The sequence below is a fragment of the Dermacentor silvarum genome, chromosome 7, assembly GCF_013339745.2.
Source record: "Dermacentor silvarum isolate Dsil-2018 chromosome 7, BIME_Dsil_1.4, whole genome shotgun sequence".
Classification (NCBI taxonomy): Eukaryota; Metazoa; Arthropoda; class Arachnida; order Ixodida; family Ixodidae; genus Dermacentor; species Dermacentor silvarum.
Window position 1 is genome coordinate 42,729,011 of NC_051160.1, and position 16,660 is coordinate 42,745,670.

Below are 16,660 nucleotides of genomic sequence, written 5' to 3' on the forward strand. Positions count from 1 at the left end.
ACCGCCGAGATAAAACACGCACAACGCACTGTCATCGGTGATGTACTGAGCGCCGACTATCGCTGGCTTATACATACGAGTATATCTTCTCGGGCTGTGATGGCCCCAGAACATGATTTCATTGCCTGCACTGTGGCGACGTAGCACACAGCAAATAAATATCGGCACGTCACTGTAGCTACTTGCAAGGTGTCGATGCGCCGTGGTGGACGACGATGCTGAGGAGTGCGTAGTGTTTTCCAACGACAACGTATCGCAGCTGTCATTTGAGATGGCTGATCTGTCATCGGCTATGTATCGGAGCGGTAGTGTCGCTAACACGGTCAGCGTCGGGCATCGCTCGCTTTTCTAGACCCATTACGATGGCATTTCTTCATCACAAGCACTGCACACTAAACAGTTGCAACACCTTCCTACATTCGAAGTCTCATTTCATAACTGCACACTAGAGCCCTCACCTGCCGAAATGCGATCGTTGCGGTGTCGTTACGATACCCATCTGCGATCGCTGTTAGCTCCAGCAGAAACAATCGGCAAGCACCTTGGTGTGCACAACACACTCAAAATACTGCGCATATGCGCACAGAGGCACCTTCACTGGGCAAGCGATGAAAAGCAAATAATTCTGACGCTGGGCAGCTCGCTCTTCTTCACAATGCATCACGGAGGCTTCGCGCACAGAAATAAACATGGTACCGTACAGCCATTTTGCAGCGACAGCCGTTGCTCCCCTCTCTATGGCTAGAGTCCCGTTTTTCGTTGGTAAAGCGGTGGTCTTAATAGCCTCAGTGAAGCGCCTGCGGTGAACAGCCATGCCGCGGCGATGCGTTGCCCTTCCCCTAATAGACAGTGAATGGTCAGACCATTGTCATGACTGACTTAATCGGGAATAGCACTGCAGCGCCCCTGGCGACCCTCTATAATGTATCCGCTTGTAAGCTGTCGCCTCACTATCGCCACTCATCGCAAAAAAGTGCAAAATCTAATAATTCGCTTGATCTCCGTTTGTCATGAGAAATTTATAGCATTCAAAACGAAAAACCGATACTTTAAGAAATAAAATGGTCGCTATTTTATTTATTGTACTTTAAAGTATTCGATTGAAGGAAAGTTTAGATGCAAGAATGCACAGCATGTGCCCTGTTCGCATTCGACGGAGGATAGAAAGATAATGTCCAAAAGAGGAGGCACGCCCTTGACGCGCTCGAGAAAGGCGTGGCAAGCGGCTCATGGCAAGTGTGTAGATAGATAGCCGGGCAGCCACAGTATGGCTAAATTGCGATAATACGTTGATAACAATACGCGGCGCTGGCGCGTTTCGTTGCGCAGTCCTCTGTGCTTGAAGCGCCGCGCAGGATGTGCTCAAGTCATACGCGGCTTTATCTCGACATTTCTTTTGGCCCGTTGTTCTTGCGCTTGCCTTGCTGTCTCCGTTCACTGACTGCCATCGAGCAAACTCGGGTGAAACTCGTACGAACGAGAAACTCGGCGCATCCTGCATAGCACCCCAGGTTTATATATCTTGCAATATCAGCAACTAAAATCAGTAGGTTGGAATACGTACCGTAAGGTATTTTAAAAAGTTTGTTACTGTAATTAGGTTCATCATGTAATCAAACATTTAGATTTTTTATGAAAGTAATGACCGCCTCACCCAGTTAAAAATTTAGCTCAAGGGTTCGAGGTGTGCTATCTGCCAAACGCGAGCTTTAAAACAAAGATGCAGCTAAAAAAACACCTAATAGAAAATGCAGAAAAAAGGGAAACGCAAACTACGTTCACATAGGGAATATACGTAATGTACCCTAAACACATGGAAAGGCAAACAAACGTGGCTGGTTGTAGCTTACCTATGGACAGGTAGTGATAAAAGATAGTAGGGAATTGACTGGTTGCTTTAGAATCGAGAAATCGGGCCTGGTTATATTAATGGGAGATATGAACGCGCACATGGATATCTAGACGCTCAAGCCAGCGAAGAAGCAAACCGGCCCCGCGGCAGCTTCGACAGAGGGAGGGAGCGCATACGCCACAGCCGACGCGATCAACGCAGACTAGAAGCTTCGACAATATATGTGAAGGTTACGGCACCGAGAGAAAGAGAGAGAGAGAGAGGAGCGCGTGCCGAAACACCCTCTCAAACAAACCCCGACAGCTCGAGCGTGCACCCTCGACGACGCTCCGACGGCCGCGGCCAAAAATGCGAGAAATGTCTAGAATATTCCCAGGTTTTGTTCACGCTATGGGAGCCAGACTCCTAGAAAGTTCGTGAAACGCCGGCGAAGGCAATAAAAGCTCCGTGCGGGAATCAGTAGGGGGATCAGACCGCGCCGGTGAAGAGATGTGAAGATGTGAAGACTGACCGTCTGCGGAAGGGGATTCCCCGGCAAGCTAGTCGATTTCATCGAGCATCTGCATTTCCGGAATAAGTTCCTTCTTCGAGATTCGCCTCGAACTACGCCGAGATGATTTGCCTCGTGTAACGCCGAGATCGTCCAGCTCAAGACCAGCACGGGTGAATACGAATGTTTCTATTCATTCAGTACTTTACGTGTTGGACTCTTAATGCTTGTCGTTTCCGGTGTTTTTAATACCCATCTGAATTGTATTATGTGTCTAGCCGAAGTGCGCACGTGTATATGTAACTGCCTTGTTTAAAGAATATATTTTGTTGTGTTTTGACAACTCTCGGCTCTGACTGTCTTTGGACCACAACCGCCGTTCGCTGGCGCACCAGAGGGCCCCTTATTCTTGCTTTCGGGGGGTTTCAGAAGCCGATTAAGTCGGCTTTGGAATTTGGCCCGGCGTTGGCGCCTCGTTAACGGGTGTGTGACTATTTTAGGCGTCCACGACAGGACCCTTCTAGTGCAAATTGCCATCGTAAACGATTGTCAGTGTTGCACCACGTTTCGCTAACTTGTGTGCAGAGAGCATTTCGATAATTGAGATCGAAGCCTGTTCCGAGGTGGTGTAATCGACTGGGCCACCATGCTAGCAATTGTCGGAGCAATTTTACGCGCTCCAATGATGTAAAATGTTTTAAATATGGGCGAACTGGTCACAAAGCCGATACATGTCTCAACGGAGGGAAAGAAGCTCCCCAGGCATCATGTGTGTATGCCCCGACAAAACCCCAAGAAGACGACGAACGCCGGCTTTGTAGAACTACGAAATGGAAAAATTCCGGTCGTTAATGCTGTGGTGACACCAGACCCAGAATTTCTCGTTAAAGGAATGCCTGTACTTGCCGGAAAAATGGCAGGGAAACCCCAATCACGGTGTGAAGACATACCGGCAGCAGCGCAGTGATCGTGCGAAGGGACTTGGTCAACGACGATGAGCTCACGTGCAAAACCAGCTTACCTGGTCGATGGTACGGCTAAGAAGCTTCCCGAAGCAAAGATTGAGGTCGAGACTCCCAATCACAGTGGGAGTGTCACTACTCTTTGTATGAACAGCCTACTGTTCGACCTAATCCTAGGAAACATCGAGGGCGTTCGAGCCCCAGTCAATCCGAAACCTTTGGAAGAAGAGCCGAAGATCGAACCATCGACGATCGAGGAACCTCGCGAAAAACCATCAACAGCTGACGATAACACCGTGGCAGCTGTCACCTAAGCTCAAGCAAAGGCTCAGGCAAGGCCTTTCCAGACCCTTTCTACGCCCGATTCTGAGGAGAACCCGACCGGGACTCTACTACTACTACTACTATATTGTAGGAAGATATTGTGTCTGGTTGCTGATCTCCCACATATTTCTTCGCCGGTAGAGCCCAGACCATATCACCGAACGCACTGCTGGCCCGATAGTTCCTCGTTCTAGCTCTGACTAGAGCGCGCGGTGCGCGGAGCTGCGTCCCCTGGCGCCACTTCGTCGTCTTCGTTTAAACGCCGATGGCTCGCCATGAGACTCGCTTTCTATTAGAAACCCGGAGTGCGAAGGCGAAGCAAAGATCCAATGTTTACTACAATTGAACAGCAGAAACGCGTTGATCCGAGCTGGTTGACCAATAGGCTAAATCACCTCGCGAAGCAAGCTTGTGATGCTCAGAGACGCCAGGTGGCGCAGGAGATGTGGTGTACCGTAACTCTAGGTGTACCGGGACAGAATAGAGGAGGAAAGGGCTTTGGACCCCAGACGAAGGAAAACGAAAGCAAGCCGGTACTCGGACTCGTTCATGGGGACTCTAGTGGACGAGATAGCGCAGTGTGAAAAGCAGGGGTTTTTGCGTCGGCGAAGTGAACGCACTTGGAATTCCGAAGTGGTTTGTCGTCGGTGGGTATGACGTCGTCGAGGAAGGCAGGCTTGATGCGGTCAATCGAAACGCTGTCTTCGCGTCCATTCATCAGCAGGACGAAGTACTTGGGGCAGCACGTGACGACCTTGAAATGTCCGTCATAAGGTGGCTATAGGGGTGTTCGCACTGCGTCGTGCCGTATTACGACGTGCGTGCAGTGTGCGTGCAGTCTCGGAAAGCAGGACTTGCGAGCTCTACCGAGAGAGAGAAATTGTGGTTGTGAAGAGGAAAAGGCGCTATTTTCTGCAAACCTTTAGGGAGCACGATTCAGCGCCTTGGGGAAGGGGCGGGGGATGTAAAGAAGAAAGAAAAGAGAAAGAAAAGAGAAAAGGGGATGAAGGTCGATCGGTTACTAAGCCCTTGACTGTCAGGGGTTGCCAGGCGGCGCATTCACAATTTGCGCAGGTCAGCGACTTATGAGGAGGTGGATATTGGAGTCGCTGCTCCCGATAGTGTTGCAAATTGTGAATGCGCCGCCTGGCAACCCCTGACAGTCAAGGGCTGTGTAACCGATCGACCTTCACCCTCTTTCCTTTCTCTTTCTCTTTCTTTCTCTTTCTTTCTGCTCCTGCTCCGCCAAGTTGAAAAGGAAGGGGCTCAGGACGGATCCTTCAGGCACTCAGGAACAGACCGCCCGTGGGGAGCTCACAGCATTTCCCACCCTTACACAAGGGGAACGCCCTGTGAGAAAGGCCGTGACGAAACGCCGGAGACATCCCGTAACCCCAAGATCGTCTAGAGAGCGCTGAATGACCGGGTAAGGCAAGCCATGAAAAGCGCTTTCGACATCAAGAAGCACAAGGAGTGCCACTTCGCCAGAGCCTCTGGCACCCTCCAGAGCCACTGCAGCGACAGCTTCAAGCCACTCGAAACAAGGGCGCGAAGCTTTACCGCCAGCAGGGCCACGCCAAGGCCGGCGGTCTCCGGTCGACGAAGAGCCAGGAGCGCCGTTCGCGAGTCGCAGAGGATCACAGCCGGGGAATCCGGGGGGTCCTCCGCAAGCAGGTTCGCAGCCAGATGGAGGCCGGCCACCTCAGCGGCGGTGGAGCTAGCTGCGAAAGGCAGCCGGCACACTCCCGAGCGCTGGAGGGCAGGGATCACGCAGGAGGACGTGGCAGATCCGGAGTCTGCATGGACGGAGCCGTCAGTGTAGATGTGCAGATGTCCGTCCAGCTAGTCCTTCAGCAGGAATGCCGACGCCTGGAACAAGGCGCAGGTTGGGGATCGCCTTTTCGTGAGGCCCTCCAGTGTAGTACACACCTCCAATGGCTGATGGTGCGGAGGAGGTGGCAGGACGGCTAGCGTGGGTGGGCGACCAACAACGTCCTCGTAGAGCTGACACAAGCTGCCCATGCGCGAATGAGGTCGGCGCCACAACCTCGACAGCAGAGCCGCGCTACCCGTGACGTGATGTAACCTGTCAACGCGATGGAGGCCCTGTTGTAGCAGTAGCAGGGACAGCGGCCAAGCATTTCCCTCGGCTAGGGTGGCAGCGATGTGCGAGGTGCCTGGCAAACCAAGAATGATCCGGATGGCTTTAGGGTGCTGGAGCTCCAGGCGGTCTACACGAGCCCGTGGGAGGGCCACGAGGGGGAGTGCATACAGAAGCCTTGACGTAGATGCGGCGGCGTATAGACAGATACACCAATGTGCTGTGCATCCTCTGCCGCGTAGGAGCAGACGGCCAACCGCCTTTCGGACCTTCAGCACTTGAGAAAAGAGCGCGTTGAGCGCTGGCGCCCACAAGAGCCGGTGGTCTATCTGCAGGCCCAAGTAGGTCACGGCCCGCTTCCATGGTATGTGGTTGCCGCCCAGCACCATCGGAACAGCTCGACGGCGTAAGGCCACGCTGGGATGGACGAGAAGGACCTCTGTCTTCGTGGACGATACAGAGAGGCCCACTTCTTGGAAGTAGGAAACAACTTCGTCCAGGGCACGCTGAAAGCAGGACCGCACGGCTGGAAGGCTTCTAGTGGGACCCCGCGTTTACATAGCTACATCATCGGCACATACGGAAATGTAGACACGATGCCGGAGGTACAGTGCTAGCCACTATACCGGAGGTCTGCTGGAATGGCAGAAGGGAGAGACGCCAGCGCCAAGTTGAAAAGGAAGGGGCTCAGGACGGATCCTTCAGGCACTCCGGAACAGACCGCCCGTGGGGAGCTCACTTTGCCAGAGCCTCGGGCACCCTCCAGGGATGACACTACGTCCGCGATGGAGTCAACAGTGAACTCTACCGAGGAGCAGGAGGCGTCTGTCCGTATAACACTGCGTATGGCAAGGACGAGCGATAGACGCTCCGCCCATGATACCAGTGTCCATGATGCTGTAAGCGAGACATTTAGCTGGCGGTGAAGGCGCTCAACCATGCCGTTGGATATGGGGTGGTAGGCCGTCGTCGTTCTGACACCAAGCAGTCGGGACAACTACGGAACAGCGCGGAGTCGAATTGACGACCTCGACCTGTTGTAATGGTCGTGGGAACTCCGCAGCGACTAATCCATGCATAGATAAGACCTCGGGAGACTGTATCCGCGGTGATATTTCTGATGGGCAATGCCCTTGGTTATCGAGTGAACCGGTCGATGCATGTTGAGATATAGCGGTTGTCCTTGCATGGCGACAAAGGACCGACCAGGTCGATGCGCACGCTGCTGAAACGCGCGTCACGAGACCGACGCCACTCTCGCAGTCGCGGCAGTTCGGACGAGTACCCACCGCGGCATGTGTTCCACCACCGGTACGGAGCACACGCTCGTCAGTGCCGCCCACCTTGCACGCCAACCGTGCACGCTCGCCTCGCCAAATAAGAGACTTGTATATTTGAGAGAGAGGTGGTGGCGTGGACAAGAGGTAGAACACCGGACAGCAGTTCAAGGAAAAATTGCCGAGAGCTAGTGGGGCTATAGTAGTCCAGGTGCAACCAAATTGGGAAGGCCCACTAAGCTTCAACAAAGGCACTCCCCCTCATCAGAACTGGAATTGGCCTCCCTGGTGCACTCTTCGGCCGCTACCTCCCTCATGACTCCTGCAATTAACCCATGGCACTCAGTGGCTGCGGAGCACCTGCACAAGGCGGCGGTCAGACCTGCGACGCGGCAGAGGGCGCTAAGAATCTCTGCAGCTAGTGCAAGACAGGGGTAACTGGAGATCGCAGGGAGAGCCCTTCGTACTGCAGTGGACATAAAAATAGGCCGATGGTAATGGTGTTTGAGTCAGCAGTGAGGAAAACGCAAATCTGCTTGAAGCGTACATGCGTGACCTACTCAACGTGAAAGCCTTGTCGCGTGGTACGAAATTCCGCGGCCACCGTGGATGCAATGTACTCCGCACTTACGTTGTACTTGAGAGGACGAGAAAGCTCGAACGCTCGTTGTACTGGCGAGAATGCTCGAAAAAAAAAATCGATGTAAGCGGAGCTTTCTGTGCTTTGACGATAATTGGGGGTGATGAACAGAGAGTGGCGAGTTGATGTTAAACGTTGCCTGGCGTGCACCACTGCTGTTTGTCTGCTCAAGGCGTTGTGCGCCATTGTTCATATCTCCGAGAGGGTTGAGTATTGTCATTGCCTCGCATGGCACATCGCATGACTGTTATACTTTGCGTTATGGGACGCAATGCGGCTGCCGCGGTCGGGATAGAACCCTTGAGCCGCAAAACTACTGCGGCGGGCACAGAGTGTTGATTTGACGTGCGACTGCTTCCGTAGTGTCGCCTAATGCGTTTTTGCATGCCCTGCTAAAGTTGTCCGCCTGACAAATTTGCGTGGTGTTTATTTTTCTGAAATAGCGGAAACGTACCGTATCGTACCTGCAGTTTGCCCGCAAACCACTGTCGTATCTATAGTAGTAGCGTTTCTTTGCCTGCTCACTCATCTGACTCCTTCTCGCGTCATGCATTGACGAAGGTGAAGCAAAGAACCATGTTAACTACAAGTGAAGAGCAGAAACACGTTGATTTGAGCTGGTTGACCAATTGGCTAAATCGCCTCGCGAAGCAAGCTTCTGATGCTCCGAGGCGCCAGGTGGCGCAGGAGATGTGGTGCACCGGGACTTCGCTTTGAGCCCCAGACGAAGGAAAACGGAAGCCAGCCGGTACTCTGGCTTCAGTTAAAGCAGGGATGGGGAGGAGCAGTCGGTCCGTAACGAAAACCGTAAGCTAACTTGTGAACCGGTGCCAACGATAAAAAGAGCACGGCTTAAATGTGTGGGTTGTATCGAAATTTTCAGGAGCCGTTGCGTTCCCGAGGTTCCCTATTGTGAACTGTGTTCTCAAATGTCTGCAAACAACGCCTTCCAAAAAGGTCGGTTTCCTGCGCTCGATTTTTGCATTGCAGCAATATTCTTCCGAGTGAGGTACCGTTCTCACTATCAAGTGTGAACGGTAAACGCTGATGGCTTAAGTAGCAGTCTCTTAGGCAAGAGTTAAGCTCGACAACTGATTTCGTTTGTTTTTCATCGTTCTCTATTCAGTGAGAACATATTCATGATTTCTTATTTTAAAGAAGTAGCTCAACTCGTTAAAGGGGGTAAGTCTGGTGCAGCTTAGTAAGAATGGAGAGTTTTAGCTTGTCTGATATTCCGCTAAATCCAGGCAGACTGGGTATTTTACCGGATGAGTGGAGGCGCAAACGTGAATGGCCTGCGCGGTGCAGTTATATGGAGGCGCAGAGCCCCACCAGCCAAACAGAGGTCTAATATCGCAGTAATTAAGTGTATTCTACTTCGCTGCTGGTGTAAATTTTCGGCAGAGGCGTAATCGTGTTGCTGTCGATAATTTACACCAATAGCGAAGTAAAATGGACATTGTTACTGCAATATTAGCTCTGTGTTTGTCTGGTGAGGCTCGGATTCACTAGGCCCGGGCGGGACTCTGCCTAGGAGTGTTGGGCTGGGGTCCAGTGGCGCCTGTTCACTTATGGGAAAGCCATGTTACAACAGCAGTGCCCTACACCAATTGACGCATTTTAACAACGCCCCTCTATTTAAGGCGTTGAGTTTTTTTTGGGAACTAACCGTGATTATTCGTGCCCGTTCTTGTGGGCCCGTCCCGAAGATAGTCCAACCTAACACAGCGATAAAAACTGCCGGTGGTACGATAGCTTCGTGCGCTGCGACCGTTGGTAGCCACCCTGGTGACATCTAGCGTTTTGAGACTCTGTCCTAGAGACGCTACGCCTCCGGCACAAGACGCATGCGCTGTTTGAGACGCCGCGCCTCTGGTCGAAAACGCCTTTCAGGGTGACGCCTTAATTGCCGGTTGGCTCCCGCGTACGGTTAAGACACGTTAGTAAGGGCAGCGCTACCGATACAGCACAGTGCGGAAAATTGCCACAAATAAACATTTCCCAAAGAATGATAATTTCATTCAGAAAGAAATTATCAAGAAGAGATAGGAAAAATGATAAGACTGCGATCCCTGTTTCAAAGGGGATACCAAGAACATCGTCATCGTCGTCATCATCATCGGGGATGATACTTACTCCAGCGCTGAAGCAGTACACGCCGAACGACTTGTACTTGTCGATCGTCTCTGTAGTTTTGATCTTGATATTTTTGGTCGTGTACACTCCCAGTTTAACCTCTCTGAAAACAGAACAAATGTAACGTATAGAGTATGGTCGTGTTTACAAATAGTTCTTACACTAAAACTGCTTGCAAAGGCGCCGATGTAGACTGACGTTAGGACCGAGCGCACGGTCAGGCTATGTCGCCAAGTGTTGACTACGCTTATAACTGCAGCGAGAGCCGATATTCAGGGGCTGCGAGAAGTTGCCGCTCCTGAAGGCCGAAGCAGCTATTAAGCATTAATGCTTAAGCCGACCAGGTCGAAAGAAATCAATGGAAACTAAATTTAGCACGCAACCTCACAGCCGATTTTGTGCCACATGTAATCTTCAGATATCGCCAGTGCAGTCCCGAGAACATGGTTCGCGCGTTCTGGAGAAGTGTGTTGATAAGGAGATTAAAAAAAAATATTACTCCATCTCCGGCTAAAGGGAACCATGTGTGGATGCGAAGCAGCGGGGAGATGGTATCTTGAGCGGGAGATGGTCGATTTTCCGGTCGAGGAAATCTCGCTTGAACAGCGCGTTCGCGCCATCGGTCCCCAGCAGTAGATTCAAGCGTTTCGTTGCCTTCGCCGCCGACTCGCGTTGCCTCGTCGCTTCGGGATCCGCCGCTCGACGTTTGCGTTGTGATTCGGCTTCGCGTTTCCGCGCCGCCTCGGGATCCACCGCTCGACGTTGACGTTTCGATTCGGCTTCGCGTTTCCGCGCCGCCTCGGGATCCACCGCTCGAAGTTGACGTTTCGATACGGCTTCGCGTTTCCGCGCCGCCTCGGGATCCACCGCTCGAAGTTGACGTTTCGATTAGGCTTCGCGTTTCCGCGCCGCCTCGGGATCCAGCGCTCGACGTTGACGTTTCGATTCGGCTTCGCGTTTCCGCGCCGCCTCGGGATCCAGCGCTCGACGTTGACGTTTCGATTCGGCTTCGCGTTGCCGCGCCGCCTCGGGATCCACCGCTCGACGTTTGCGTTGTGATTCGGCTTCGCGTTTCCGCGCCGCCTCGGGATCCACCGCTACACGTTTGCGTTGTGATTCGGCTTCGCGTTTCCGCGCCGCCTCGGGATCCACCGCTACACGTTTGCGTTGTGATTCGGCTTCGCGTTTCCGCGCCGCCTCGGGATCCACCGCTCGACGTTTGCGTTGTGATTCGGCTTCGCGTTTCCGCGCCGCCTCGGGATCCACCGCTCGACGTTTGCGTAGTGATTCGGCTTCGCGTTTCCGCGCCGCCTCGGGATCCACCACTCGACGTTGACGTTTCGATTCGGCTTCGCGTTTCCGCGCCGCCTCGGGATACACCGCTGGACGTTTGCGTTGTGATTCGGCTTCGCGTTTCCGCGCCGCCTCGGGATTCACCGCTCGACGTTGTTTCAATTCGGCTTCGCGTTTCCGCGCCGCCTCGGGATACACCGCTCGACGTTTGCGTAGTGATTCGGCTTCGCGTTTCCGCACCGCCTCGGGATCCACCGCTCGACGTTGACGTTTCGATTCGGCTTCGCGTTCCCGCGCCGCCTCGGGATCCACCGCTCGACGTTGACGTTTCGATTCGGCTTCGCGTTTCCACGCCGCCTCGGGATACACCGCTCGACATTTGCGTTGTGATTTGGCTTCGCGTTTCCGCGCCGCCTCGGGATCCACCGCTCGACATTTGCGTTGTGATTTGGCTTCGCGTTTCCGCGCCGCCTCGGGATCCACCGCTCGACGTTTGCATAGTGATTCGGCTTCGCGTTTCCGCGCCGCCTCGGGATCCACCGCTCGACGTTTGCGTAGTGATTCGGCTTCGCGCTGCCGCGCCGCCTCGGGATCCACCGCTCGACGTTTGCGTTGTGATTCGGCTTCGCGCTGCCGCGCCGCCTCGGGATCCACCGCTACACGTTTGCGTTGTGATTCGGCTTCGCGTTTCCGCGCCGCCTCGGGATCCACCGCTACACGTTTGCGTTGTGATTCGGCTTCGCGTTTCCGCGCCGCCTCGGGATCCACCGCTCGACGTTTGCGTTGTGATTCGGCTTCGCGTTTCCGCGCCGCCTCGGGATCCACCGCTCGACGTTTGCGTTGTGATTCGGCTTCGCGTTTCCGCGCCGCCTCGGGATCCACCGCTCGACGTTTGCGTAGTGATTCGGCTTCGCGTTTCCGCGCCGCCTCGGGATCCACCACTCGACGTTGACGTTTCGATTCGGCTTCGCGTTTCCGCGCCGCCTCGGGATACACCGCTGGACGTTTGCGTTGTGATTCGGCTTCGCGTTTCCGCGCCGCCTCGGGATTCACCGCTCGACGTTGACGTTTCAATTCGGCTTCGCGTTTCCGCGCCGCCTCGGGATACACCGCTCGACGTTTGCGTAGTGATTCGGCTTCGCGTTTCCGCACCGCCTCGGGATCCACCGCTCGACGTTGACGTTTCGATTCGGCTTCGCGTTCCCGCGCCGCCTCGGGATCCACCGCTCGACGTTGACGTTTCGATTCGGCTTCGCGTTTCCACGCCGCCTCGGGATACACCGCTCGACATTTGCGTTGTGATTTGGCTTCGCGTTTCCGCGCCGCCTCGGGATCCACCGCTCGACGTTGACGTTTCGATTCGGCTTCGCGTTTCCACGCCGCCTCGGGATACACCGCTCGACATTTGCGTTGTGATTTGGCTTCGCGTTTCCGCGCCGCCTCGGGATCCACCGCTCGACGTTTGCATAGTGATTCGGCTTCGCGTTTCCGCGCCGCCTCGGGATCCACCGCTCGACGTTTGCGTAGTGATTCGGCTTCGCGCTGCCGCGCCGCCTCGGGATCCACCGCTCGACGTTGACGTTTAGATTCGGCTTCACGATCCCGGAGTTCAGGGTCCGCTTGCCGCCGTTCACGCTTCCTTTCGGTTTCGCGAGCCCGAAGTTCGGGATCGCCACGTCGCCACTCCTGTTTCGCGGCAGCGGCCCGAGCGCTCATGGCGGCGCTGCACAGGAGAGAGAATGAGGCGCGCGCGCTCCGTCATTTTCATACCGCGGAACTACCGTGGCGCCCCCAGCGGAGTATGCAGCTGTCGCACCACCTGTCGTGCGCGCCGCTCCGTAGAGTAGAGGGTTCCTAGAGGAGAGAAAGGAGGGGAGCGTAGGAGAGGAGAGAGAGGGGAGGGGGCGTGCATGCGCTGTGGGGGTGTGGGACGCCGCGGGACGGAAGGAGGGACGGACAAAGCCCATGCCATAAGCTGCGTCGCATGTAAAGCTTCTGGAGTGGCAATGCTGCTTTGAAAGTGAAGTCAGGCCGCCACTATCTTACTCGGGGCACGAAGAGACATTAGGGAATAGTGGAAAATAGGAAACGCCTGCTTTTCGCCTCCTTCATGTTTAAGATGGCTATTTTTTTTCACAGGTTTTAGGAGTAAACCTGAATGTCGTGGTACATTTTTTGAGAGTTCTCGATATCAACACTGAGCCTAATATATTTTAGCTAGAAACAACGACCTTTTATTGTCCAATTACCCTAGCGTTTACATTCGCTCAGCAAAAGCACTCAAGGCGTGCGCGGACTGCAGCCTGCGCGGCACTCTTTCAGAGTTGAAGTCAGGGCATACGCTGGCTTCACCCCTGCTGGTAAACAGCGGGCGCCGCCACTCCAGAATATTTATTGCGATCTATTATATGAACACTCCAAGTGTATTTCTGCCGTCGGCGTCGTCGTCGCCGTGAGGTTCTGCATAGAGTCCAACGGCGATGAAATCAGAGCATACGGCATGCTCTATGTGTGAGTGATAGCGCGCGAGGGACGCGCGCTTTAACGGGGAGCGAATGCACGGCAGAGAGCAAACGAGACTCCGTCGCGCGAGAGGCCGTGGGGGGAGGGGAGGGAGGGACGTTTAGCTGCGGCACCAAATGCATATTTATATAAGAACGTTGCGAGGTGAGAAGGTGGTTAAAGACCCAGAGGCACCGGCAACAGTCACCAACGCCGCGCGCGTTCGGTTCGAACGCGGGCAAAACGCCGACGGCGTCGACAATAGTTCCGCGCGTTGCTGGTGCTGCTGCATGTCCAAGTTGATAAAACTGCTATCCTTACTCCGTATAGATTTCTACTAATTTGCTCTCGCCATTGATGCTTCGCCTTTCGGGTGAATTTTTTTTACCACCTTTGTGTTAAACTCTGTACAATCGCGCGCACTCGTTTTCGCCCTCTCGAGCAGTATGAAGAGGGCTTTAGATTCCGCGTCGCTTCAGAGTTTACAACTTGCGGCAAATTGTTGCGACGTTTACGGGAGTTTCGCAATAGTCTTCCGCACAAATTAGTAGTACATTTCGAAGCGGTATACCTAAAATCAGTGTCTCCCGCTTTTGACTTGTAACCAAATTCATTGGCGATATACAAGTAAATGCGAGAGATGCGTTAGCATTGCGCCGCACCTCTTAGGTCCTGGATCCATGGGTGGGATTCGATGGGTGGGATCCATGGTTGGATCCAATGTGGTGAACTGCGTTCACCACATTGCAATGCCTTGTTCATGGGCTCACCCGACACACGTTATATATATGTGTGTGTGAACGAGAACAAAGCAAACTGTCGGCTATAGGGAATTTATATATAATTACTGACTATATTGAGTGTCTTCGGCATGTTCGTCAAAGAGCAAGGACACTGGCGTCTTGTTTTCGCCCGGCGCGATGGCCAAGTAGTGCGTTTGCTGCTTGTTCGCCAGATCTAAGACTAGCGTATGACCCACAGCGTTCATAGACGCGGCCCACTGCATGGCATCGTGAGAATCGTGATGTCAGGATCCTGGAAAATTTGGTTAAAGGAGCGTCGGTCGCATAGCGAGTCCGAAGGGCAACTACTGATAACAGCGCTAGCGCGGTGGGACGTGCCGCCGCCGAGTATCGCGACACTTGTTAAAGAGGCATCGGCGGTGGCGAGGGGTATGGGCCATCCATCATTCCTTTGGACACCTGTGCTAAGGCACAGCTGGCACGAAACCGCCACGCAAATGGAGCCGAAATTGTTCTACGCGTCGTTTTGTTCTTTTACGTGTCGTTGGATGCCGTGCCGAGCACGAGCGCTTGCAGAGCACGCGGTCGTGCTCGGCACGGCATTTAACGGCACGAGCGCTAGCCGAGGGGCGCCAACGAGCCAGCTGCGGAAGACGACGACGCTCGAGCAAATGCTGATAGTTTTTTAAAATGCGAATGCATTTCTTAGTCGGGGCATGTCAGGCGTCTGTCGGTGTAGTAGTAGTAGTAGTAGTAGTAGTAGTAGTGATATTGAAGAAGAAGTCGGTGTTCGCGCGCCGGCAGGTGTTCTCTCCGCTCTCACTCCCTCTCCCATAGCAACAGCTGCGGGCGCGCGCGCTTATCCTCGCCCCTAGCAACCGGAGCAAGTGATGCGGGCGGAGTAGCGGAGAGTGAGTGGAGAGGAGGAGCGCGCTCTGGCGTGTGAGGATGCTCGCATCGCGGGAACTCGCAACACCCTCATTGGCGCTGAGCCGTGCTCCCTCAAGGGCTGCAGAAGATAGCGCCAACCTTTCCCTTTCCCTCAAGAACCACTTATCATCGCAACACCCTCTAGAAAAATATGAAGGCCTTAGTTCTTTTCCCTTTCCACTCGCGCTACGTCAGCAGATGGGGCGGACGCATGAGGCGGCGAGCGCGTTTTGCGGTTTTGCCCGTCGCCGCGACACGACGCATCCGCGCGTCCGGATCGCGCTGGTGCGCGTTGATCGCGCGTCTCCCCCGGCGCGTCTCATTCCCCGGCGCGTATGTACAGTCATACATCTCTTCGCTGTTCAGTCGGACGTGTTTTCCTCGCTGTGAAAAGAATCCCGCCGCGATGCCGTGCAAATGCTGTGTACCTCGATGCCGCGGAAACTACACGGGGGACACGAAGGTGCACGTCTTCAAGTTCCCGAGAGATCAAGCTCTAAGGGACGCTTGGATTCGCGCTGTGCCACGGGAAAACCTCACGGTCACCGAACATTCCAGGGTAAGTTTTTTTATTTAGGTGTTAGTTAATTGAAAGAATATAAACGTACATGTGTAAGTGGCTCATGAGCCGCATGTTTGTGTGACCTGCAGCCGTCGGTTTGCTGATTGGAGCGTATTTTTTTTTCTAGGTATGTGAACTATGGACGAGGACATTATTCGAGACGCGACGCATACAGATCAAGCAACTGGCCGCGTAATGACAGTGCCGCTATCTCATGTGCGCCTTCGCCCAGACGCTGTACCGTCGAAGTTCCCGAATCATTCGAGCTACTTGTCCAGAAAGACCGCGAGGAGGGAAGATCCTGACTCCAAGCGCGCGCGAATAGAGAATGCAGTCCTTCAGAAAGCCATCGCTGAATCCAACGAGGCATTTAGAGCACGCGAGGAGGATAAAGTCAACAGTGTGAGCGAACTTGCCAACCACTTAAGGAGCCAAGGGATGAAGTTCTGGGATGTTATCGAAAGAAATGAAAGGCTTCTTCTCATTCACATTGTCGACGATGAAGCACCGTGGTTGAAATACTCTGTTTGCGTGAAAGGAGATTTGAGCGTGACACTACACGTTATGAAAACGGCCGTAAAAAAGCTCGGTGCAAATCTCTGCGTTCCCGAAATCGCTAATAGTAAAAGGGGTATGGTGGAACTCCTGGAAGGCATCGAGAAGTGGGACTGTGACCTGATGTCCTACTCAGTCGCCGAAATTTGCGAGGCTGTTTGTTTACTGCTTGATCAGCTTTGCACGTCCCAAGCAGAAGATGACGCCAACTGTATTCAATTTCTGAAAGAGCAAGTCACCTTGCACCTACCGAAAAAACAGCGCAGGCGCTACTCTGCTGATTTCATGATGTT

General features: G+C 53.9%; 2 protein-coding genes across 2 annotated transcripts in view; one reads left to right on the plus strand and one right to left on the minus strand.

Moving 5' to 3' along the window:
- The window catches only part of LOC119457953 (uncharacterized), a 100,760-nt gene that overhangs the window by 39,863 nt on the left and 44,237 nt on the right, over nt 1–16,660 (minus strand). Inside the window, exon 6 of the mRNA XM_037719736.2 lies at nt 9,783–9,885. Coding sequence (XP_037575664.2) covers nt 9,783–9,885 — 103 coding nt within the window. The remainder of the gene's footprint in view (nt 1–9,782; nt 9,886–16,660) is intronic.
- Nucleotides 15,427–16,660, plus strand: part of LOC119458821 (uncharacterized) — a 93,146-nt gene continuing 91,912 nt past the window's right edge. The window contains exon 1 of the mRNA XM_049670582.1: nt 15,427–15,809. Coding sequence (XP_049526539.1) covers nt 15,668–15,809 — 142 coding nt within the window. The 5' untranslated portion in view covers nt 15,427–15,667. The remainder of the gene's footprint in view (nt 15,810–16,660) is intronic.